General features: G+C 31.5%; 2 protein-coding genes across 3 annotated transcripts in view; one reads left to right on the forward strand and one right to left on the reverse strand.

Moving 5' to 3' along the window:
- LOC129957066 (uncharacterized) lies at positions 1–25,657 on the reverse strand. The gene is made up of 7 exons (XM_056069202.1): positions 25,583–25,657; positions 18,750–18,886; positions 18,563–18,665; positions 17,791–17,949; positions 14,859–15,026; positions 11,522–11,666; positions 1–256 (listed from the first exon to the last, which is right to left on the reverse strand). Exons 2-7 carry the CDS (start codon positions 18,818–18,820, stop codon positions 93–95), a joined length of 810 nt encoding a protein of 269 aa, XP_055925177.1. The 5' UTR covers positions 18,821–18,886; positions 25,583–25,657; the 3' UTR covers positions 1–92.
- Positions 1–25,725, forward strand: part of LOC129957067 (uncharacterized) — a 60,158-nt gene that overhangs the window by 17,517 nt on the left and 16,916 nt on the right. The window contains exon 2 of one of the 2 annotated variants that reach the window (XM_056069203.1): positions 24,263–24,329. The exons of the other annotated variant lie outside the window; for it this stretch is intronic. Within the exon in view, the coding sequence (XP_055925178.1) occupies positions 24,310–24,329 (20 nt within the window). The 5' untranslated portion in view covers positions 24,263–24,309. The remainder of the gene's footprint in view (positions 1–24,262; positions 24,330–25,725) is intronic. 2 annotated transcript variants of the gene reach the window in all.

The following is a 25,725-nucleotide window of genomic DNA, read 5'->3' on the forward strand; positions in this document are numbered from 1 at the left end:
TTATTCCGATTTTTTCAACCAAGCTGAGGGAGATCTGCAAGGAAGTGTCCTCAGTGCTACATTTATTTTATTCATCACAATATCTCGTGTCTTCATCTATTAATGGAAGGAAGCGCTGCACGGTATGCACTGCATGCTGACGAATTTGACAGCCATCTTGAACCACAAGTCGTCTGAAGCGCCACCAGAGTCCCAATATCCTCAATCTGCTTGTCTTCAAAACATGATCTTGCTACTCCCATCTTTATTCTGTCTTCTATATGAAAGAAATTACATAAACTTTACATCACTCTATCTAAAGGATTTAATAGAAATTAAATAAAACCAATATTCCCGCTTGGTCGTCAAAGGCAACTAGTAATTACATAAAGCAAAATTTATTGATTAGCCACTTAAAATAAATCACTAGAACAATTATCAAGGCTACACAATATATATTACATAAAAAATTTATGCAAATATTGCATTTTATTCACTTTGTGATTGGTAGATAGAGTTACCTGGTTCAAGACATTTGAGGTTTGTTTTGGCAGTATTGTTTGAAATATTTAATGAAAACTATTATAACATTGTAGTAAGCAATTATATTGTATTTGACAATGATATGGCGACAGAAAAAGTACAGCTTTAATTAACGGCAAATGAAATTAAAACACTTATTTGTTCATTCTACTTTTAAACGCATTGTTGTGGCAACACTAATGAATAACTTTCTAGTTTGTTTACCCTTTTCATCTCATGGCTGGAAAACGTTTTAGAAAGCGAAGTTGCATTTAAGATTACTTTACGGTGGTTTTATTATTATTATCTTATCCTCAAGTTTAGGGACAGTTTGGTTTTCCTCGTATTTCTACTCTGCTTAAATCAAGTTGTCCGAGGTAAGATTGTTCCTTTATATTTTGTGGATTTTTTTATAGCAAGCTGAGTCACACATTTGTGTCAGGGCAAGACTTTAGTGATGAGTCCTTTCAACTGAATTCTGAACCTTTCCCCATCAACACGAAACCTCAAATTATTGATACTTATTTTTTGAATGAAAAACCTGCCAAGGACATTGTGCTCAATTTAGGTCAGAAACATTACGAGGAAATTAACGTTATTTTTTCTAATGCGAATGCTCCTTCTCAAATACCGCGCACAAAGCCGATTGTGATGCAAACTTTCATAAAGTAAAATATCGACAGGCACTCAAATATCACGAACATGAAATTTACCCGACAAGGGAAACCAATTTTTATTACAAAGGATACGGGATGCGCAAAACAACTTCTTAGCTTAGAACAGATTAACGATACTAAGGTTACTTCAAACGTTATTTCGGAGGGAGTTGCTACTAGATTTCTGCTTATTGATATGCCCACATGTGTTCCACTCAAAGAAGTTGCAGACGAAGTGCGAAAATTTAATGATATTGAAATCCGAGAGATGAGACGTTTTGTCAAATAAAATTCGACGCAGCAAATTTCCCCAATTCTCGTAACAATTCTGGGTACTTCCCTTCCAGTTTCAGTTAAACTCTGGCTTACAATCCAGAAAATTCGACCTTTTATCGATCGGCCTAGACAGTGTTCAAAATGTTAGTTTCCTACGCCCATCTAGGATAGGTTCGAAAGACCAAGTTCGCCAATTATGTGGAACAGAACACATCGGGAATTGTCAAAACCCAGTTAAATGCATTAATTGTCAAGGTTCGCATGCAGCAACATCTAAAGCATGTCCCTTGTATGCTAAAGAGTAACAAATTTTGCATCTAAAATGTCGTAACCACATCACTACGGGGGAAGCACGAACGCATATGTAATGCATCATGAAATACAACTTATGCGACTTATTAGATCGAACACGGAACCCATAGACTTTGAAAAATCTTTAAACGACAAAATGGAATCCATCATCCAAAACATCAATAAAGAGATGGAACAACATTTGAATGCGCTATTGGAAGTATTTCAAAAGACGATCGAGTCTACGGTGCAACAGTTAATTCATGTGATCGACAAAGGTGAAAAAATTAAATCTCTAACCAGGAAGAAAAAAGTTTTACTTAATGTTTCGAAGAATTTCGCTAGTTCTACTAGTCAACCCATGTAATGGGATGCTGGTAGCCCTGCCGGGACTTCTGATAATTAATTTTTTTTTTTTTTTTTTTTTTTGCGCTGTTTCCTTTTTGCTGTTTTCTGTTCCTTTTTCGCTTTACTGCTTGTCATTTGTTTCTCTCCTTTGCAAAGCGCTGCTTCAGTTTTATCTTTCCCAAATGCTTGCGATTTTTGTGTGTGTCCCCCCGGTGTTTGGTTGACCTCTTGCAGTTTGAGATTGTTTTTTATTTTCTGTTGGTTAAATCTATTAGGATGCGTTTTGTTCAGTGGAATTGCCGTAGTATTACGAATTAAAAAATCTGAGTTGGCATTCACCCCCCTCCCCTCTCAATTTCAGATTTCTGGATTTTTTTAAAGAAACTTTATGCTGAAGAAGATCTTCGTTTCTATAAAAAAAAGTTTAGATCTCACAGGGAAGACAGACTGGGATGGGGCCTTTTAATTAGAATCCCCGAACATTTGTCGGCATAAACAATCCCTTCCGATGTACCACAAAATTCGGACGTGAAAATCCTCACCGTTAAAATCATTACAGATTCTCTAAACTTTTGTATAGTTAGCATTTACGCTCCTACAGGTTTTGACGTGGAAATTTTTTAACACACTTTCTCAACCAACGTTCTTCTTTGGTGACTTTAATTTACATCACCCTTTTTGGGGCTCAACCACTTCTTCGAGACTCAGCAATAATTTTGTCGATTGGTTAACGGATTCAAGTTTTATTTTAAAAATACTTCGAACTCAACGATGAAACGATCATTCGAAACCTTTTCTTTATTTTTTTGGTTGAGGCCTAGCAAGTGGTTCCTTTTTTGTCCATCGTAATTCTTCCTTTTTCCATTTTTTTTAAAGCAAAACCTTTGAAAGGATCTAACTTCTTTACATGAACTTCAACTTCCCCTGCAGTATCTCTAGGTAAAACTTCATTATCGTTATTTAAAATATTTTCCATTACCTTCTTCATCACTAGCATCTGCTGTTTTTGGAGGTACGACAACAATATGAGTCTCATCTGCATCTTCGTCATCGGAATTTTGTTCGAAAATTTTTTCCAAAGCTTCTTCTAACATAAGATATCTTGTTCTACGCATTTTAAACCACAGAGGATAAAAAAAGTTTCTACATGAAATCTTTCAAGAAGGATAACAGTCTACCCCCTATCCGCTGACGTTGCGCGAACGCAACACATGTTTTTACTTTCCCCTCCACCCCCGCAGAAACACCTGCTTTGTGGAATGTACTGACAAAGAGTGACCTTGGCTAATGTATTTCACAACCAATCCCCAATTTGTTTTTAATTTTTATTTTTTCTAAGAAAAAATGAGTTTGGAAATTTAAACAAAAAAAATGTTTAAAGTAAAACATCGATTATTAGGTGTAAAATAATTTATTTAAGTCAATTTTTTCACTGATTTGTTCGTAGTGCTATTCTTTAACATAAAACTGTAATTTATTCACAAATTTGTTTAATTGCTATTTCATTATATTTATTTATATTGACCGTTGCGTCAATGCAACACCAGCGGTTAAGGAGTTAATGTTAGTGGCGGAAGTCACCCCCCAAATTTGGGAGCCGTGCATTAAAATTGGTCTTAAAATAGATTTGTAGAGCAGAAGCTTGAGCATAATCGATAGCTTGCTCCTAGGAGAAATTAAGCTGTTGAGTTTAACACTCATTCTAGTAGCTTTGCAAAGGACTGCTTTAATATGATTATTAAAGCTTAATTTAGAGTCTAAAACTAACCCTAGGTATTTATATTCATTTACGAAGGGGACGGGTTGGCCGAAAATTTGGATAGGGGCTGAGTCGGGCATTACCAGTTTTTTAGTAAATAGGAGGCACGCGTTCACTTGGGTTGACTTATTTTCCAGCCGATGAGCTAGCACTGTAAAACGGTCATGTACTGTTGTATGTTTGCTATGACTATGTTTGGATCCCTATGCTGTGTGAGAATGACGGTATCGTCTGCAAAAATTGCTAAGTGACAATTACTAGCTCTACGTAGATCGTTAACATAAATGTTAAAGAGATGGAAAGAGTGAACTACCTTGCGCACAACCGCTCAGGATTGGTATGGGGGATGAAATTGCATCGTTTACTCGCACCCGAAGATTACGAGAATGTAGGTACGAGCGTAAAATTGACAAATTGCGCCGAAAATCCAAGTCGCAGGCACTTGAATAAAAGCCCTTCGTGCCAAATTTTATCAAAAGCCTTGGCTACGTTCAGAAAATGTGCACCTGTGGTTTGGGACTTCACAAAGCCACTGTGAATCAATTCTGTAACACGGGTTAGCTGGTGATTCGTCGACAGATTTTTCCTAAATCCAAATTGTTCAAAAATATTTTCTTCGCTGAAAAATTGATTCAGGCATTTGAGAAGCACAGATTCGTACACTTTGCTCAAGCTACTAAGTAGCGAGATGGGACGGAAATTTTGAGGCAAAGTCAAATCGGTTTGGTTTTGGAATAGGGACAACAACAGCCGTTTTCCAGCAATCGGGGAAATAACACAGTTCCATTAGTTTGTGTATTAAAAAAGTTAAATATAAAATAAATCTAGGGAGGTTGTTAATCATGCGATTTGTAATTAAATCCAATCCTGGCGATTTATTCGGCTTGACGTTTTTCATAAATTCTATGATCTACGTTGGCCGAACGGGTTCGAGATTGTTTACATATTCAAGTGTCAAAAAGCTCTCCAGCTGATCTGTGACGTATTTCGTCGGGGGGGGGGGGGGGGGGGTCAATAGCCACGCGTCCGCGTGGGGTGCGAAAAACTTCCGCCTTTTCAATAGGAGCAAGGGCGAGTTCCCCCTCTTGGGGGGGGAATCGGGGAGAATGGTTTTCGGAAAAAAGAGCGGCGCCAGAGGCCCTGTGTGTCTAGGTTTTCTAGCTGTTCAACTCGCCGTTGCTCAAAGTGACCTAGTTTTAACCCTTTTATCGCATCCTGGGTTCTGCGAAGTTCCGTTCCCACTTTGGGGTCGCCAGGACGTTGCCAACTCTTCGCAGGTAGTTTCGCAGTTTAATGTTGTTTTGGATTCCTAAGCTTCTCTGGAGGTTTATTAAATTTTGGTTTTGAGACTTCTGCGAGTGCCTCTGTTAGAATTTTTCCTAGACTACCAACTGCAAATTCTGCGTCATCATTGCTATTAATTTTGAAGGGGGGGGGGCGTTGAATTTAAGGTATGCCGAAAGTTCTCCCAGTTGGTGGAGAATTGTGCTGGTGAATTTAGAGAAAAGGTTCCAGTATTAAAAGTCAAAACTACTGGAAGATGATCAGAATCTAAACAATTTAGCACTCTAATTTGAGAGTGGAAAGGAATTCGCTTTAATATTGCGAAATCTATGACGGAATCATTAGAGCTAACTTGATTAATGTGGGTTGGGGAGTGGGGCGCCAAAACATTGATTCCGCCCTGCGTTGTAAGAAAATTAAATAATTGGATTCCATACCTCGTTTTGTAGTTGTTCCAAGCGACATGACCTGCGTTCATATCGCCCGCAATGATGACGCTTGGGCCTAAATTTAAAAGTTTTCCCAAATCCTCCAGATTGAACATGTACGAACTCCCAGATCGAACATATGCCGACACATTTTTGATGGGGGGGGGGAATTTCCTAATCTAACCTCAATAATTGTCGCGTCCATCCTTTCTAAAACGGAAGTGGGGATGACGTGATGATCAATTATTGATTTCACATAAATACAAGTACCTCCGTAAATGCACTGAAAATTATTCCTATCGCCGGATCTATCATTTTTATAAATCCGGTAATGGGGTCAATTCACGGTCACGCGTCAGGTACCAAACAAACCGTTCTGCGCATTTCGTGATGTCTGCCGATAACGTTGACACTGTTTAGTAAATATTAAGCTAGCCGATCAATTATTAAAAACTTCTGATTTTTTTTAAAGATATTATTTTGAATTATTTTCTCCAAATCTTCTTAGTTATATAATGTTATTTCTTATATTAAAATTTTAATTGGTATTTTCAATGGAATTATTGTATTTGCATAATTAACATCACTTTTTAATTCGTTTGGTGCCGCTTTATTCTTTCCTTTTCCATATCCCCCCCTTTTTTTATCCGAAGGATACATTTTGACAAGTGACTATGGCAGTGTTTTTGAAAAATTGCATATTATTTAAATAGTATTGAATGCTGAATTTTATGACTATAGTTCCCCCCCCCCGTTAGTTCTTTTTAAGAATAATTACTCTTAGGTAAGTTAATATTTTAAAGCTTACTAATAAAATTATATTTTTTTATGTAATTAAAAACAATCGAAATATCTAATCTAATGTAAATCTAAAATAAAGCCTTACCTCGGCGATCCTGGGACGCAAACTATTTGCTTTCCAGGTGCAAACTTGGAGATTATGCAAGTTAATTGAGTTGTTACGATTGAACGTTAATGTTGGGGACCGTAAGTAAGACTGACGTATTCGTTGAAAAGAAAATACGCCATATCAGAGCAACGTGGGATGCATCACGAATTGCTGGTAAAGCTTTTTTATAAGCTTGGAGTAGAGGAGGCGCTTCGCACCAATCTTCTCTCACGAGCATAGCTAGACCTGAAAAGATGTCGGTAAAAATTTTGGTATTAATCGCATCCACTGGGACCGACTGATTTGGAATAGGAGTTTTAGCAGGTGGCGAGATTGTTTCGCTCCCCACTGGGGTCTCTAATAAAGGAAATTCTGACTCTGAATTTGTCAGAATTTTTTGAAAACGATACGTTTTCTTCCACTTTTCTGAAATTTTTTGGAGGTCGATGCGTCCTGGGTCCCATATGGATTTATTAGAGGGGTGGTTTTTCAGGTAATTACTAGTGGTGTTGTTTCGACCACTTAGTTTAGGGAAATTGGGGGCATTGGCGCCAGTTCGCCGCGTGATCACCTGCACAATTAGCACATGTAAGCTTATCCTCATAGGCTAGCGTGCAAATCCTTAGCCCTGTGAGGCCCTGCACATTTTACGCATTTTATTGGTAGTTTACATGGTTAAGAGCAGTGGAAGAAGCCCGGACATCATTGAGAATCCTCTGTAACGCTCCACTGAAATTTTCGTGCCAAATATTTCAGTGAGAGTATAGACCGTTTGTGACAGACGGTCGTTTGCAATCTTTGCCTAAAATAACGGCATTGGTGACTTGGTCTGAAATTTAGACAGTCGAGTTAAATTAACAACTGCAAACCCTTCCTTTTTTTAATTCCTCTTTAATTTTCTCAACTGGAGTGCAGGAAAAAAGTCCTCTAAGTACGATCTTTATGGGCCTATCTGTTTTTAACATAAAGGTTTCAAACTCAGCACCCTGAGCTTCGAGGAGATGGGAAAGGCTCCGGTGCTCTTCCTCGGTTTCAACAGTTAATTTTAAGAATTTGTTGCTCATTACTGAGCGTAGGGAAGGAGCCACAAGTTTTAAAATATTGAGCATAACTAAAGTCTGCTCTGGGGGGTTACAAAGAAGGGCGGCACTCTTCGTTTTGGTTGTGCAGGAAGATCGGCATCGACCTCGCTGTTTAGCACAACCTCTTCTATTCCTTCGGTAAGTTTTTTTAATTTTGATTTCCACCTTAACTTTTTCATCATTTATTTTTAAATTTTTTACTTTTCTGATGAGGTGCTCAGTCGGAGCTATGAAGCCATCCTCATCAGCTACTCTTTTTTTTCTTTCACAGGACTGCCTTTCGGCGTAGTTAAATTTTTGTTAATTGCATTGCCACCAAGATCAATTTTCCTTTTAGAAGAGGTTTTTACATTAGATTTTTCATTATTTTTAACTACATTTGAGGTTGCGCTAGGGGTGATTTTAATCATAACCCTTTCACAGATTAAATTTAATTTCCTCACATTTTCTGGTAATTTGAGAAGGGGGATCCTAACTTAATCAAGAGATTGCACAGGAAAGCGGCTGTTTGAACAATCTCCTTTACTTGGGTATGCCGTTTTCTCGGACTTTGCTGATGCTAGGGCTTGTGCCCAGTTCCCCAAGTTTTCTTTCAGTGATATTGCCTGGGTCACTACCAGGCTATGCTCCGCAATAAATTCGTCCGTAACTTGAATCGATGGAGATGTCGGCCTCTGTTCTTTCATGGTTTCGTTGGATCTTTGGTCTTTAACTTTACTGTTGGTGGCTTGGAACGGTTGGGCATCCATTAGTTCCTCTTCAGATGAAGAGCCTTGATCCCCCTTTCCGCAATGGTCCTGAAAAGGACCAGTCCGGGGGGTCTGTTCTCTGGATTTCATTGGCTTCTTCGGTGAAATCACCCGCAAAAGCAGCTCCTGCCCGTCAAAGACGGAGTTCCATCCTCACACGTGTTCTCCATTTGGAAACCAAATAGAGAATCTCCAAGCCATTCACAGATTTCTCCTTTTCTGTTTGGTTCGAGAGCTGCCATTGAACAGATCGCATCGATTGTTACTTCCTATCGTGATCCAAAACCTGTAATCGAAATATAATCAGTAAGATCGTATCAAAGATTTGAATCACTGCCCTCTTTGAAAAGTATTGATCACTGGTATTTGTGACTTTATGATACTGGTTACGTAATAACCACTCGTAAAATATTCGTCATCCCTATTCAACACTTGAAATTTTTTGACATTTATTAACCCTTTAAAAGGCCATTTTTTTCTAATTGTGATATATTAAAATATTTTTAGAAATGAGATTGGCTTATGAAAAATAATTCATTTAACTTAGATAAATTTAATTTGCTTAATTAATTTGGCTAATTAATAATTAACAAACTAAAACACGGCATTTTGTGTGAGATAAGGAACTGAAGCATCTAAGTGAGCAATAGCTGCATTGTTTTTAAAAACAGTAATGGGACGTTTCAAATGAAGAAAAGAGGTGAAAAAAGAGACAGGAGAATCTAGCAATTTGAAAAAAGCTGATAGTGAAGCTGCTAAGTTGGCGGAAAAACGTAAAAAAATTTTATATTTAGATATTGGAGATATAAGCAAATAATGTTTTAATTGCGAGGCGTTTAGTTTTGAATCGGAAATAGGCCTATTGAAAAATGCATGTTCTCATCATAAAAAGATTAAAGATTTGTTCAAGCACTGAGCAAATGGCCAGTGAAGCTTAAAAACTTGCCAAATGCAACAGACGAACATCTCAAACAATCGTATCGGACAAAATTGGGGTTGGCGAGCGAAAGCAAACAGGGGGTAAAGCATCCTAGTCATAAAGAATAAATCATTTTTCTCACTCTTTTCATAAAGACAAACACAAAACACTAATTCTTGAGTAGAATTTCACATACCTATTATTCTACGTGTGGTCTTTTAAACTCATTATTGTTAATTGGCATTTTAACGTCTTCATTCAAGAACACTGGCCCCGAATTTCACATGATTTTCTTGAAGATAACTCTTGTTCTCGTACTAGTGTCAAAATATATTTGAGGCAAAATTTTTATGCATGCATTCAAATATTTTTATACTATTCTTCACAGATATAAAACACTTTTAAAATGCCTCTTTTTGCAGTTTCAATAGCTCCATTAGTAATTAAGTAGCTTGTCACTATTCCAATATTGGTACCTTTTCTCAGGCTTAGATTTTTAGGAACATCAAAATCTATTAAATATGGAATGTTTGTGCTTTATCAATTATGCTTCTTTTGACAATGTTTTTCATCAATTGTTTAACAAAAATTAAAAAGATTTTCATATAAGAAACGCACCAATGGCTGATATCTGAATTTTTTTAAGGAAACGGCCAAAGAATATTAGCAATACAAGCTCATTTTAGTTAGAATTGATTTAACATGACAAGCATTTATGATATTACTTGCAGATTGAAAAAAGGTTCTCTTTTAAACTGTATTTCTCTATGTTGTCAAAAACTGAGTGTTTTCAGAAACACTAATATTTTCTAAACAATGGAAAGAAAACTTCACTGAAAACAAGTAATATATATATAAAAAAATTAAGTCGATTCCCACTTATGTCAACCAAGAAAAATTTTAGTTACTTTTTATTAAATAATAACCCTTTTAATATTTTATAGAATTTTTCTAACGATCTACGTGCTTTGCCACTGACTGTATTTATTCCTAAATTTATATTCTGCTAAATATTTTATACAAGAGAAATTTTTTGAACTGAATAAGCTACATCAGAAGTCCATTAAAAGGTCATATCTACTGATATGTCCTTCATTGATGCAAGTTTTTTTTTAATTATTATTATTAGTTTTAAAATAGTGTTAACAACAAAAATGATTTATTAGTCAATATGACAACATTGTACCGCAATCTATTGTTTTATTTTTTTTCTCCCATATAAAAGTAAAATTAAATTTAATTAATGAATTAATATTTGAAACAACTGTATTAACATCAAGTGTCATCCACTACAAGTTTTAAAATATGCATTTGAACTTGAGTGGATGAATAAAAAGTATTTTATTAACGATTGAAATGCTGAATAAGATATATAAATATATATAGGGAGAGTGTGAACTAATCATAGTAATTGAATTAAGAACCAAAAACTTCCAGGAAACCGGCATGCCTAGTTGGACTATCTTTAACTATTCTTTGTATTGCTTTCAGAATAACATCTACTTTCCATTCAATAGATTTGTTTTCATACTCAAGCACTCAATGGATTATGTATAGCCCACAAGAATCATAGATCTAGATTCTTTTTTGCACAGAAGTTCTTTGACATTACATATTAATGTTATATTAACATAACGTATTGATATTAACTTCTTCGACATTACATATAACAAGTTGACATTAAAAATTTTGAATTTACATTTGATCCATCCATCCATCCATACTAACTTCTTGAGAAGCCCTATTGGTTGATTCACTGCAATATCATGCATTAAGATCTATTTGGGAAGTTGGTGAAATATACGTTATTTTGTAAAAGCTTCTTTGTCAAAGCATATTATAGTTTTTTTAAAATCGTTTAAAGATTTCTTAAAAAATTGAAGCTAAACTATAAAGATAATATACAACCTTTTTGTACAAACTAAAGTATATTTTTTGGCTTTTCACTGCCAGTGATATATGTGAAAATATTTCTACTACATCAGTGAATACATTAAAGGACAAATGCAATCCAACGAGTTTTAATGCCCAGAAAAGTTCAGTATTAAATGATTGTTCTTCAATTGAAAGTACGAAATCTGCTTATTTTCGGACATTTAATTTCATGTATCGTCTTCAAAAATTTAAAACTGTAAAACTAGTGCATCAAATATTTGTCTGCCATTCTCCAATATTTGTAAGAAACTGCTAAATGAATTTTTATTTCTTCATTTAATGTAATTTTATTCATTTTTACAACATTAATTAGACAAAGTAAACATGATTTGTCTATTTACTAACAAAATATTTTACTTCTAGCATATCACTGGAGGAAAAAAGTGCATTAAATAAAAACTTACTGAAGATCAGAGTTTCTCCACCATAGTAGCCTGTTTGATCTCTGGGAATACTGGAACTAACCAATTGTATACCAGAGATCGTATGAAAGCCAATATATTGGTTTTTAAAGGCTTCATATGAAACAGGATGAAATGATCTTCCATCCTAAATAAAAACAAATAATTTGTATTTAAATAAACTGATACCTATACAAGAAAATATATATTTTCATTTGAAACATTCACAACAAATAAAATTTCATCTTTATAGAGAATATTCAATAGAGTATTATAATCAGATAGAAAAGTGAATTGTATTAACAATAACAAATATTATTCAATGAAAAAATCTATAAAAAATTAGGCCAATTTCTTAATGTTTTGGGTCGGAATGATGAGCTAAATGTATCGATTTTGATACTTGAAATAAGTAACTCAAGCAATATGCATTGTGTTACAACTGCTGAATGAAGAGTAATATATATTTAACAATTTAATTCCAATAGAATGAATAACAGTAATAGTAATAAAGATTAATAAATTTCGTTTATGTACAAAATGCACGATGTGTTAAATTTATATCCTGGATTCGAAGCTTCACTTAGAAAGGAATGTTTTTTGCATTTATTTGAAAGATAGAAATATTAAGAATAGCCCAATTTTGATAAGTTACAGGAGTGATCGATTCCATATCAAAAATCTGGAAGCAGGAAGTAAAAATCCTATATAAATTTAAATAATTCAAAATGCTAATTTGATGTACATACATGCACATTTTAAAAGAATTTCATTAGTATGCCAAAAAGAACAATTTTGAAAAAAATTATGAAAAACTAATAACTTTTTCATTAATGAGCAAGTTTAATTGTGATATTCATATTTTAGGGCAATTTCATTTAGCAAAGAAAAAAAAAAAAATGTAATTCAGTTATTTTCAAATTACTTCAAAATATTTTGCAACAACTTTGATAAATAAGATTTGGTAAGTGAGCTTATTATTAAAATTATAATTGGGCTTCAAATTTTGTTTTCAAATGGTTAATAAAAGTTCATTCAAAATACATATTTGGTTTTCTTTATCGAATTATGAAGTTCGCAGCACCCATGCATAGAACCCTGAAAATAAACATCTCATGTATTGCGATATTCACAATCGTAATGTAGAGTGGGGAGAAGTAATGTCTTTATTTGAGAACAAAAAACCATTGAAACTTAACCTGCTACTTTCCATTGGTGGAATTCTCAATGTAAAACCAAACTCCTAACTTGGTTTTTCTTATTTATGCCCAAAAATAATGAACGTCAACTTTTTGAAAAACAACGAAAGACTATTGGTACCCTAATTTGACACCCTTTTTAATGAACGGCTTGAAATTAGATGGGCTTGTTGGTTGTGAAATCGTACTTCCATCTAATGCCCCGAGTCACTGTCTACACAATTGTTGCTCCGTATTTACTGTTGAATTAGTAGATGAAATTTTTTTCGTATTCCACTCAGCATAAATTCCTTTTTAATACCAATAGCATGAATACATTGGAGGTGCTTTCTCACCAATATAATGAAGTGCATCTCACTGCGATTAGAATTTTGTTCATTTTGTATTTACTTTAAAATAGTAGTTTTAACATAATTTTTTTGTTGAGAGTCCAATCATGTCAGCATTTCTGAAAACAGACTGGCAGATTCAGTGATAAAATCAGCAACCAGCTTCTTTGTCTGAGGGGTTTCCTTACTGCAATGTTGAAAAGTCTGTAGTGAAATACACGTTATCTAATTAGCAACTAGAATGGGATCTGCAGATTCAAAATAAGCAATATTCAGTCAAACCAACTTGTAAATTCTGGCCTAATCACTCTATGAAAGAGGTACGAATCAACTTGCCTCAGTATAGGGCTAACTCACTACAGGCATAAACATCTCATTTTTAACAAGGCAGTACCAAAGTACCCTTCATGTCATTGGGATTTTACTATACATCACATTTTAATTGAATGTCCAATCTTTTAATTCCTCTCGTTTACACTTTTTAAAATCATTAACTTTACAAGACCTGGTGGGCGAGAAATACCATCCAAACATTTTTATGTTTTAAAAACCATTAGCTTTTACGCTTGTATCTAATACTTTTAAACTTTTGATTTTTTTTACATGGATTCATTATTTTGTTTTTTACACTGCAGTATTTTACTCAAATTTATTAACATTGTACATCTTATTTTCTGTATTTCAATGTTAATACCTTTTTATTTTACATTTTAACATGTGTTTTCTATGGTTTTACTATTTGTTTGGAACTATTTACTATTTGTTTATCAATGAAGGGTGTAAGAATTCAGTAATTCATAAATGATCTTTAAATAAACTGGCAGATATCTTCATATAAAAACCAAATTGAGAATGTGTATATATTTCCTTTTTCTTAAATTCAAAAATTAAAATATTTGCTAAATTAATAACTTGCATACTGACTATTTATAATATACTATCTAATGTAACTTGAGAAGTAATCTAAAAATATTAAGATTCTCAAATGTTTTCAATAAACATTTTTAAATAATTTAGAGCAGTATTGGCATGCACATGATCTAGAAATTATATCTTGAAGCAATTAGATAAATATGAAAACCCCCCGATGAAAACTTCATCAGAAATTTTATTGAACATTTTTTCTTTTAAAAGGAATATTCTAACTTCTTGTGCAAAACATTGCAGCATTATGTTTTTAAGTTTAAATAATCTCTCTTTCAATAATCAGCAACAATTATAACTTCTAAATTATACATAAAATGTATGTAACATTATCAAAACATTTATGTTTATAAATGCAGTAATTAAAACAATCAATATTATCCACGTAATTTATACTTAACATAATGAAAAATTATTTTTATATTTTACATGGCGCAAGGATGATCCAAAGTTACTTAGGGAAAAAATATTTTAATTGAAAATATAAATAATTAAAATTTGAAAAACATTCTTTCCTAATGATTATAATATTACAACATGCCAATTTGATTGCTATAAATCCAGTGGTCTACCCTATAAAGAATTTAAACTGCATTTTGAAAAAAATCATTTGGAGATAATATCTAGTTTTGCTATATTAACGTCCTATTTTAAACCAACACTAGCGCTATTTGGGAACGGACCTCATTATTTTGAACTGCAGTCAGTTGACAAGGGTGACACCTGAGCTAGCACCCCACCTCCAAACCTCCATACCACGCCAGTGGGCGGACATTTGGCCCTGATGGATTACACTTGCACATAGCTCGTTTATATTATGGTTATTACGACAGTTATACCTTACCAGGTCACTATGCAAACAATAAAAATATCATTTTAATAACTTACCCGTAGTTCTCCTGAAGGGATACTTATTTTCCCAATAGTTAGGTGGGGAACAAGAGGTCTGCTATCTACAAACGTCACATTCAATGAAGAAAAATGTTTTCTCACAGAATGTGCTATCTGACACAATCTGTGATAACTTGCATCTTCTTTGATGCATGCATATAGCACCTGAAAAAATATATGAAAACATTAATCATCTGAAGGAGTTTTAAAACAAAAATATTGTGCAGTTATATACATATTCAATTCATGATGCATAACATTTTACTAACTAATTCGATCCGTATTGCTTAGAATGATGCCTAATATTTTAAATATAAGAATATTCTTATACATAATATGTTATAATAAAGGTTTTATTCTTATTTGAATTTTAACGCTTTAAATAATATCAGTTATTTAATTTTTAAATTTTTCCCATAGCAAAAATTAATGTTCTCCATAATTTAGTTTTTAAAAGTATAATATATACTTTAATTGAACATAATGAATGTCATAAATTCAATTAAGTTGCATTTGGTGCAAGACTTTTACACAATGCAGAATATTAGTTTCCTAAATATTTTCACTTTCTCACATACATAATATTTAAAAAGGAAGTATTGTAATGTAAAAAAAGATGTCCTCATTTTAGACCTCTCGATTCGGAAAAATAAATTTCTGGAATTACACGAGTGGAAACAAATGTTTTGAGCCATACGGATGAAATTTGGTACGAGGTCTTAAACTAAAATTGTAAATTTCTATCAAGCTTTGAATAAAATCCATTTACAGGAAATATGCTTGGCCACCCGAATATAGGCGAACAAAATAACTACAAAACAAATATTTAAACAGAAGACTTTTGTACACTGTTTTAAATATTGATCTGTATCAAATTTTGAACTAAACCTGTGAAAGAACTGATTACCTGTTGCAAATGTAGCAATTCAAAAACACAAGTTCTTATGTAAATAAATTTTGGTATGCAGTCCCGTAACTAAAATTATACTTTGGGTCAAATTTTGTTTTTAACGAACAGCAAAAATCCACACTTGGTTTTCTTTTTTATACATCATATTTGATTAGACAACGTAGGTTAGGCCAGTGCCTTCCTCTGAATTCTGTTCTACCGCATTCTATTTTTGACACTTGTGTGCCAGTTTCTTTCCTAGATATCCAGGAAGTCTGTCTCCACTCATTTTGGGTCTATTCCTTTTCCAACTTGTTAAAGGTTTATGTAAAAGATTTTTTTTTTTTAAATATGGAATCATCCATTCTAAATATGAGCCACCTAGTTCATCTGATTTATTTTTATGAACTTTATAATATCTGATTATAGATTTTATATAGCTCAAAGATATATCTTCTATAAACATTGTTGATATCTATCCCACCAAGAATGGCTAGCAGAATTTTTTCAAAAATGACTATTTTGTTTTCTTCAGCTTTGATTGGGTCCAGGACTGAGCCATAGGTAAGTATTGGTCTAATTAAGATTTTATATAGTAAAAATTGATTTATTGATAATAGTGAGGATTAAATCTGATTTTTAAATACACTATGTAGCATAATTATTATGACCAGTTTGATCAATAAAATGAACTCATAATATATATAACGTAAACACATAATTCTTCAAGCAGTTTTGTGGTCGAAGAGAGAATACACTTTGAATTTTAAACTTCTTTATTCCGTCCCGGGAGGCATTACTTATGTACAAAAAGCAAGACAAGTCCGTTTCCAAGCGATACAAGAGCAGAACAGTGTAAAAGACAGACAAATATTTTTCTTAGCCATTTTTATGCTATGAGAATTCTGATAGGGATTTCTTTACATGTGTTCATTTAGATATAAAAGAATTTGTTTAAGCTGACAGATTTTTATCCCTTTGCTCGGAGCATGTGAAAGTGCAGAGTTACGCCTTTTTAGAGTTCATGCAGAATTAAATAAAAAAGATTAAGAATTTCAATTTAAGGATGGACGAGCTCCAATTTAACAATTCAAAAGGAATACAGATGTTCAAAATCTAATAGAACATCCTGTTGCAAATCATGAATCATACCAAGTTCTTACACTTGTGAAGTAGAAGGAACCAGGATTGGTTTCTTCTATTTCTAGAATTGCCAGTCCCATCCCAGCATGGATGAAGAATTCCAAAATTGAATCAGTTTCTGTAATTAGAATTCAACTCTATTAATAATTCTCATTATTAATCGAGTTGAATTGTACCTTTTCATGGATTCCCTACTTAATTTATTGAGCTGGCTATACAAAACAAATCTTTAAGTTCACACCTATATAAAAGAGTAGAAGTTCTAGTACTGGTTTTTTTACATTCGAATAAGAGTCTATTAACTGGAAAGAAAGCTTAGATTAAAAGATCTCGGTATTAAAAGTTCCTATAAAATGATCTAAAGAATAATAATTTAATTAAATCAGAAGTAAATTATTTTAAATGAAATTTTTAGAATTTCCCTTACATGTTCTAAAGAAAAGTATACCTGGTAAAATTTTCAGATCAATAACTGTATTAAAGAAATATGATGTTTATTGAAAAAGAATAGAAAAATACTTATGTGCATTTTTCAGCTATCAGTCAGAAATCGTGAACCGATTTTTTTTTTGCATCTATATGTATTTTATTTTTGTTGTATATCTATTTCTCTTTGTAATTTAAGTCTATTTTAAAGTTTTAAATAATATAATATTGATTACCACACAATCACAATTTGAAGTATATTACACACACACACGATCTGAAAATTTTATGAGGCATTCTCTTCACGACTCAAATCTAAATGATATTCAAAGAATTTTGCTTCAATTAATATATTATTAGGTGTTAAATATGTATTTAGTAGCTTCTAAATTCATCACCTCATTATTTAAATGCAAACTTAAGAGGTCCATTTCAGATTGCCAACTCCTTAAATTAAGTCATTCAAATTACCATGTTTTGCAAATTTTCAAGACAAACCGAAGACTGCAAAAATTTCTGCGACATTCTGCTTAGGCATCGTCTGGAGAGAGCATCCAACACATCATATACCAATTCAAGAGTGCTGTTGTCACCAGCACTTTTGAATTTGTAGGCAATGAAGATAGAATCCTGCAGAAAATATATAATAATAAGTTTATTTGAAGATATAGACGAGAAAATACGAGATGAGATAAGATAAGATATATGTATGATAAGATAAATTTATGATATCTTATCATAAATATATCTTATAATTGTATCATTAAAAATGTAACAATCTTTTATTTAATTATACAAAAGATTTTTACATAAAAAGAACTTGAATTGAAACCATTATTTGTATACATACTTATTTCATAACATTATTCAAAACATTAATGAACAATATTGTGTTAATTATAAAATTATCTAACATGTGCCATTAGAAATTAGAATAATTAAATATTTCATTGCCCTTTTACAGCACGTAAATGAAATTATAATTATTACTGCCCGAAAATTGAAATAGAAATACAAACAAGGATATCAAGATTGCATAAATCATTTATAGCATGTGATAAAATTCTACCCTTTAGAGAGCATTAATGTTAGTGCCTACTTCAAAAATTTTTTCTTCTATTATATTCATTATTTTAATTCGATATAACTATGCTTTCCATGAAAATTTGGAAAAAAGATTGCAGTTTAGAAATAAAAGTATTAAATAAGAAGTAACAGAATATGGGTTGATTTTTAAACTTACTCTATTATAAAAACTATCCAGCCCAGTAATTTCGAGCTGCAGAGGCTCCTTGCACATCATGTCTGATATCTCGTTATAGACATTCTGGAGTGCAGTTCGTGCTCTGAAAGAAAAGATACATTTAAATTCAACAATTAACAATAAATAAAATATGCATACTGATATAATATACTAAATTTTATGCTACCTTTTGTATGTTTGAGCATCATTTATGACTACACTCAGCAGAGTGATGTGCAGCAAATCCACTGATTTCATAAAGGATTTTAAGTGAGGATTTCGCTTACAAATATCCTTTTGAATTCTTTTTATCTTTCGCAGGACCTTTTAAAAGAAATTGATATAAAATTAACAAAAACTAATGCAAAAAATAAACAAATATTTATATTATTTCATAACATTACACGTAAAGGCTAAAACATTGTGGAAAATAAACAACTTTACAATGAAATTAACAAAAGACACTCGATTCTCCTTTCAGTGGATGCAGTTTCCTTTGAAATATCTTTCATTGTAGCATTTTTTCTGAGCCTGAGGTATTTTTATTATTAATAAAAAGAAAGTTGTTGTTTTTTTTAATCATTAATAAAAATTGTTTCCTATGAACTTATGTACCATTTAACATTGTTCTCTTAAAGAAAAATAAATTGTTTTTCCTACAAGACTGATATAAAAAATCCTCTAAATTTTTGAAAGGATTATGAATTCAACAAGTTCATTTAATAACAAATATAGTAATTTAATAACAAATATAAATTTAATAACAATTTTTAATTAAGTATATAAAAAAGTGTAGAAAGCTAATTAATTTGCATAAGTTCCTTCGTACTACATAGGTATTTTATAAGCATATTATTGAATTTTAGTGATATCTTGCCAATTGTTGTTATGTTTGGTGGCCTTGCGCCTAGCATCTGTGTGCGATTTGCTTTGCCTTTCGCCAGTTCAGTTACGTAACTCATGTTGATATATTGTGAAATTACAATAGTATTGTGGTGAAAGCTTATAAGCCAGTTAACAACTACGCTATTCGAGCAATTGCTTCGGTATTAGGGTCTCCTTTCAGTGGATACTGGACTGCGAACCATAAAGTCCCAGGTTCTATCCTCATGCATTCCAATCCACCAAATCGATGACCTCGGAAGATGAACTTCAACATTCGTACAGCTGTTGTGGCGCCATCTACACACAACCAAAGTCAGACTCACTTGATGCAGCAACTACTTACTCACCATAACGCTTGGCGCTAATCAACTGGGTACAGGCCTATTAGACAACAGCTAAAATACATCACCACTCAGTCATATCGTTCGTCTCACCTCCGACTCACTGGAGGGAGAGTCTGTGGTGAAAGCTTATAAACCAGTTAACAACTACGCTACCTGAGCAATTGCTTTAGTATCATGGTCATGTTACTGGACTGTGAACCATAAGGTTCTATCCTCATGCATTCCAATCTGCCACAGTATAATATTTTAAGCAATATTTTGTCATAATTCTGATAGGAAATATTGCAAAATTTTACACAAATGGTTTAAAGCTAGAAATCATTAACAACATACATATTCCAGTCAGAACAAAATCACAGGCAGCACCTCACATTCTGAATTTCCATGTGCATAAAAGAATGAGACCAATCAGCTTTCATATATTGAATGCATAAGGATCAACTTGATATTACTGTTAGGAACAATTTAAGTTGACATTATATAAAAAGTTATTTGCTCAAAATATAGAGTTTTGCTGCACAGTATAGAAATTATTACCGTTTAAAATGAGGCATTTATATATGAATACAATACAGTCATATTCAGAGATATTTAATTGAATGCATTAAAAATGGGAATGTTTCCTCATATTTATTTCAGTTAAAACCATGGCAATTTTCAAAATCATATAGTGTGATTAAGATATTCACACTGTACCATCTTGAACCTTTTATTTTTTTAAAGCACCATGTTTTTAGTTATTAGAGTCTTAATTGTTTTTGAAAAGCATTCTTTTAATTTATAAGTTTTGTTTATAAGACTTGTTTTCACATAAGAGATATACAATGTAAGGTAGGGAAATTAGCAGGGCTATAACTACAACCAACCTGTTCTTTTTATCAGAGATGGTAAAAATGCCTTTAATACTGCAAAATCTCATTAAGAAATTAAAATTTTTTAATAGTAATTACTTAAATCCCCTTATAAAAACACAGAATGCAAGAAAGAAATTAGACAGTATTATATCTTTCATAATATTACTGAAGACCCTTAGATGACATGTGGAATTATAATGGCATGTCCTAATAAATTTGATTATCCTTTTTGAGGACTGATAAGCAATATTGCCAAAGTTATCTCAACTTGTTTTAGTTTTACGATTAACACTTAATTTAAACTAGAAATTAGCAATGACATTCTAATTAAAGAAGTTTTATTTTATATACTCGACAGTATATACATTTGCAGTACAAGAAGCATGCTGCCAAAGGTCATTTTTTCTTTATTTTTTTTATTACTGACATTAAGCACAGATAGCACTTTTATTAAATTATCATAAAATAGATTTAGCAGCAGTTCTAGACAGATTTAAAGTGCACCAGATAGATTTAGATGACGGTTCTTTGGTGGAATCTGGTCCTGAGTCTGAAACCCTCCGGTTTCAAACCCGAGACCTTATCACCGGGCCACGTTGGCCCCAACTATAACAAAAAGAATTTCTTAACAGTCCCTGAACTTTGACTAAGTATAGTTCAGTTAATGCATGAAATATTTCAATATCCACATAATGAGAAATTGCTTCAAAAATTAAATACTTTTATGCATTTTAATTATAAGCACTTTAAATACTTTTATGCATTTAATATTAAGCACTTTTGTACATGCGTGCATCACAAAAGTGGTACATTTCACATGCATGCATCACAAAAGTGCAAAAAACATTTTCGAAGCATACTATCTCTTTTACTTTATTATAATATACAATTTTTATGGACAAATTTAAAATTAAATTTTAAATATGCATTTATAAATTTTAATATTTCTGTATTTACATAACATCTGCTAATGTAAGAGGAAGAATACCTTTCAGGTTTGATAAAAAATAAAAAGGACAATGTAAATTCTCATTACCAACAAATTACATAAATTTTTGTAAAATTAATTATAAAAGTCTTACTTAAATTTCATAAATTACCATTTGATTTCAATGAATGCAACTTTTCTGAAGATGTTGACACCAGCAGAGAAGCATAACATGATCAAGTTGTAATATAGCAAAGAGACTTTGCGGTAATAAGAACAGTTAAATGTCATGTATTTTTGTAAAGTAGCTTCTCCAATATACCTATATCTTTTCCATACCAAATACATTTCAATTTTATCTTCTGTTCCATCAATCGGAACCAATCTGCATATTCTGCTTTAAAAAATCCATAAAGAGTCAAATGCATATTTAATAAGTAAAATAAATTTCTCCATCTAAAACACTAAAAAAAAAAAAAAAATAAAGGACTAAATTTTTTCAATTACAAGTTTTTTCACAGTTCATTTTTCATAATGCATTTTTGGATAACATTACCAATTTATCAATATATTGCAGAATCAATTGTTGGAAAAGAAGAAAAAAAGGGAATGTGAAAAAAGTCATTAAGCATTATCTTAATGACCTCTTGCCATCTCTGGATCTCGTGCTGAATTCCTTCCTAGAATTCTCCCCTTATTCTCTTGTATTCTTCTCTGGTTACGACCATACTTTTGATTTCATATTCACCGTCTTGAAAAACGGAAAGAATGTATCCTTGGCATTTCTCGAAAGAATTAAATAACTTCTAAGGATCTGTTTTCAAAACGAAGAACCTTTAAAAATTGAAACATTTTTCAGGATGCTGAAATTAAATACACCTGGAAATTCAAAGTATCTATTTTTCCTCACTAATTTTAGATACAATGCAAGATATCTCAGACAACCGAGTGAGAAAAAAATAGAGAAATACCAAAATTCTAATTGAAATTTGAGTAATTGACAAATTCCATCGATATTAAACACGTATAGAGAGACATTGTTATATAGGATTTTAAGAGGGATCCTGTATCATATCTGTGGTTTATAAGATAAATAAAATAATGAAATTATAATAACATGAAATTGAGAAAATCGTTATTTATTATAATTCATACATTTACATTACGATGTAATTGGACATTTTTTTGATATGAACCACAAGAAAGACTTGTATGCAAAATTTTGCAGAGAATGTGCAATTAAAACACGGCTTTAATATTAGATAATTTGAAGAATTATAGACATAAATTTATATCTAAACAGATACGGGATGAAATTAAAATTGAGTATAGCAAATATCCCGAGTAAAGCAGCTGGTCGCTTTAGACGAGTAGTAATAAATAAAATCATTAAATTATTAAAAAATAGAAAAATATTTAAAAAATAATTAACATATTAAATTAAAAATATGCTAAAATGTGAACTGACAATTGACTGATCTTTTGATTATCAATAAATATCGATTGCTCTTGATAATCAAAAAATCTTATAGATCAGATAAAGATTTGTATAAAAAGCAGTTTCTATAATATCTAGATATATTATTGGTATTTTATTTATTTTTGTAAAATCAAAAGAAACGTATATATACAGAAATGCGTCCTTTTACGTTTCTATACAAAATACAGAATATATTAGATTTATGAACACTATATAAAAGTATGATCTATAGTCTATTTAAAAATGTTCTAGATCAAATAAAAAATTGAATTGCAGAAGATAAAGAACAAGTATTCATTGAATATGGTTTTACTGAAGAATAAAATTCTTGCACAGATACAAGTCTAATAGCAGTTAGATAACTAGTATTTAATTATCTAATAAAATTTTATATAAGTTAGTTTTATTATATATTTAACCTATTCTCTAGAACTAGTAATATATTTGTTTCTTAATAATAAAGTGGTTCTTAAAAAGTAAAATCATTTCTTCATCAAAATGATAAGGATGAGGGTATAAATATTCTATATAAAAAATATTTTTTGCTTTATTTCCGTATAGAAAAGTATAACTGCAAAAAGTAATATAAATCTTCTGTTCCCAAAAAACTAAGATATACTTTAAGAAAAGGAAAGGCAGAATTTATATAAAAAAAATAAGGAACATTACTGTATCAAGCACAAGTGTATAAATTATTTGCTTAGAAATTATGGTTAAAAGATTATCAGTGTACTAACAGGAAGGGAAAAAGTTATGGTATAAAATTCACGGAGAAAGAAATGTAAATTTCAATAGAATGAAACGAAATATCATAAACTTTAGATTTAATTAATGTAATATAATCTAGATTTTTAAACAAAATGACATAAAGAATAAAACATTTTTTTCTTACTGTAGGATTATTTATTTGGATAGAGACTATAAAATTTGGCCACATGTTGTTCAGTTTGTTTCCCGTAAAAATAAAATATATGTATGATTTAAGCACAATTTAAAAATATGCGCTACTTAAAAGAATACCATATAGCAAATATATAATTTTAATAGACTATACTATTTATAGATAAGACAGAAACCTTTATAAAAGATAATATAGAGCTTACACTTTAACATTTAATCAAAAAACAATTTAAATATTTGTAAATGAGATGCAACTTTTATTACCTGTATTAAAAAGACAGAATGTTTATGCTTGTTACTACTTTACAGGACATACCATTAGATCTAGAGCTACTAAATTAGGTCACATATAAAGAATGCAAGTGTGCACCATAAGGTAGAGATTTCCTTTTTAAAATTTTAATAAAATTAAGTTAGAATTTGACATTTTTCTGAAGTTATTTAATACCAAAAAAAGTTACTTCTATTACTGTTCCAAAAAAAATTTTACAATATAATTTTTAAGAAGTAATCATTTCTGTCCTACCAAATTAAATGCTTATTTTCTTTGCATGTCAGAATTTATTTACAACTTAGCACTACTTTATTATGCTAAAAACACTTTAAAATAAAATTGCATGTAAACAAGTCACTTTAAAGTAAAATGGCCAGCTGAATTTCAGAAGTATGTGTGTAGCACTGTATGCCTTTTGAGTTTCACAAAGAAAATGTTGCAGTAGCTGTTGTATAGTACAAAAAACTTGCATGATATTTATCCTAGTGCATTAGACATTTATAAATGTGAAAGGTGGTTTCTTAAATTCAGATTCAGTAATTTCGATCTTTTTCAACTTCAGACAATAATCTGTTAAAAATGAAACAAATCCATGTCAGATAATCAATTATTTAAAAACACTTGCAGCAGTTTGGTAAAGTAAACAGAGCAGGTATTTGGACACTGCTTAATCTCAAGAAAACAAAGCTAATCAATCCATCATATGCAATTCATTGATTCAACGACATATTACAGAAACATTTGTTAATTGCTAGAATCGTTGTTGCAACTACTTTCTAAACAGTTGGCTTCAGTGTATAATGTAAAATAAAAGTACAACTTAAATTTAAGAATAATTTTAACAAGGAAAAAAACTCAACCTAAATAATAATAAGATTTTAAAATTGTGAAATATTTCATAAAACTTGTAATAGGTAATCAATTATGAATCTTTCCAGAATAATGTTCCAAAATTGATTTAAGCACTATTTGATTTTAATTTGGATAATAATGATTGTACGGCCTTTATATTTTAAACCCAAGTGCATCGTCGTATAAAACGCGATTAAGTTAGTATTACATAAATGATTAAAGCGCTTTTCATTAAACGTTTATTCAGAAAATATACCTTATAAAGAAAAAACAACCTTCATATGAAAGTCTAAAGCAGAAAAAACAAGCATCCATTAATAAAAAAATAAACATAAAATGACAGCGCAAAAAAAAAAAAAAAAAAAAAAAAAAAAAAGCAAGGACTTAAACGTTACGTTATTTATGCTGGGATACTTTATAATTTAAATCACTATCAATTTTGAGATGCTTAAAGCATTTTTGTAATAAGAAATGTTTACGAAACAAGGACAAACAAAACCTACTTGTAAAGAAAATCTGCATCCTCATTGTTCTTTCAAAGAGAATTAGCTTGCTCACTTTGAAAGCCTAGACAGCGGGTCACCTCAAAAAGAATTGTCAAATTTTGCTCAATTCAGAAATTGCGCACAAATGTGTAGAGTTGCCA

This window comes from Argiope bruennichi, chromosome 11 (assembly GCF_947563725.1).
Source record: "Argiope bruennichi chromosome 11, qqArgBrue1.1, whole genome shotgun sequence".
Classification (NCBI taxonomy): Eukaryota; Metazoa; Arthropoda; class Arachnida; order Araneae; family Araneidae; genus Argiope; species Argiope bruennichi.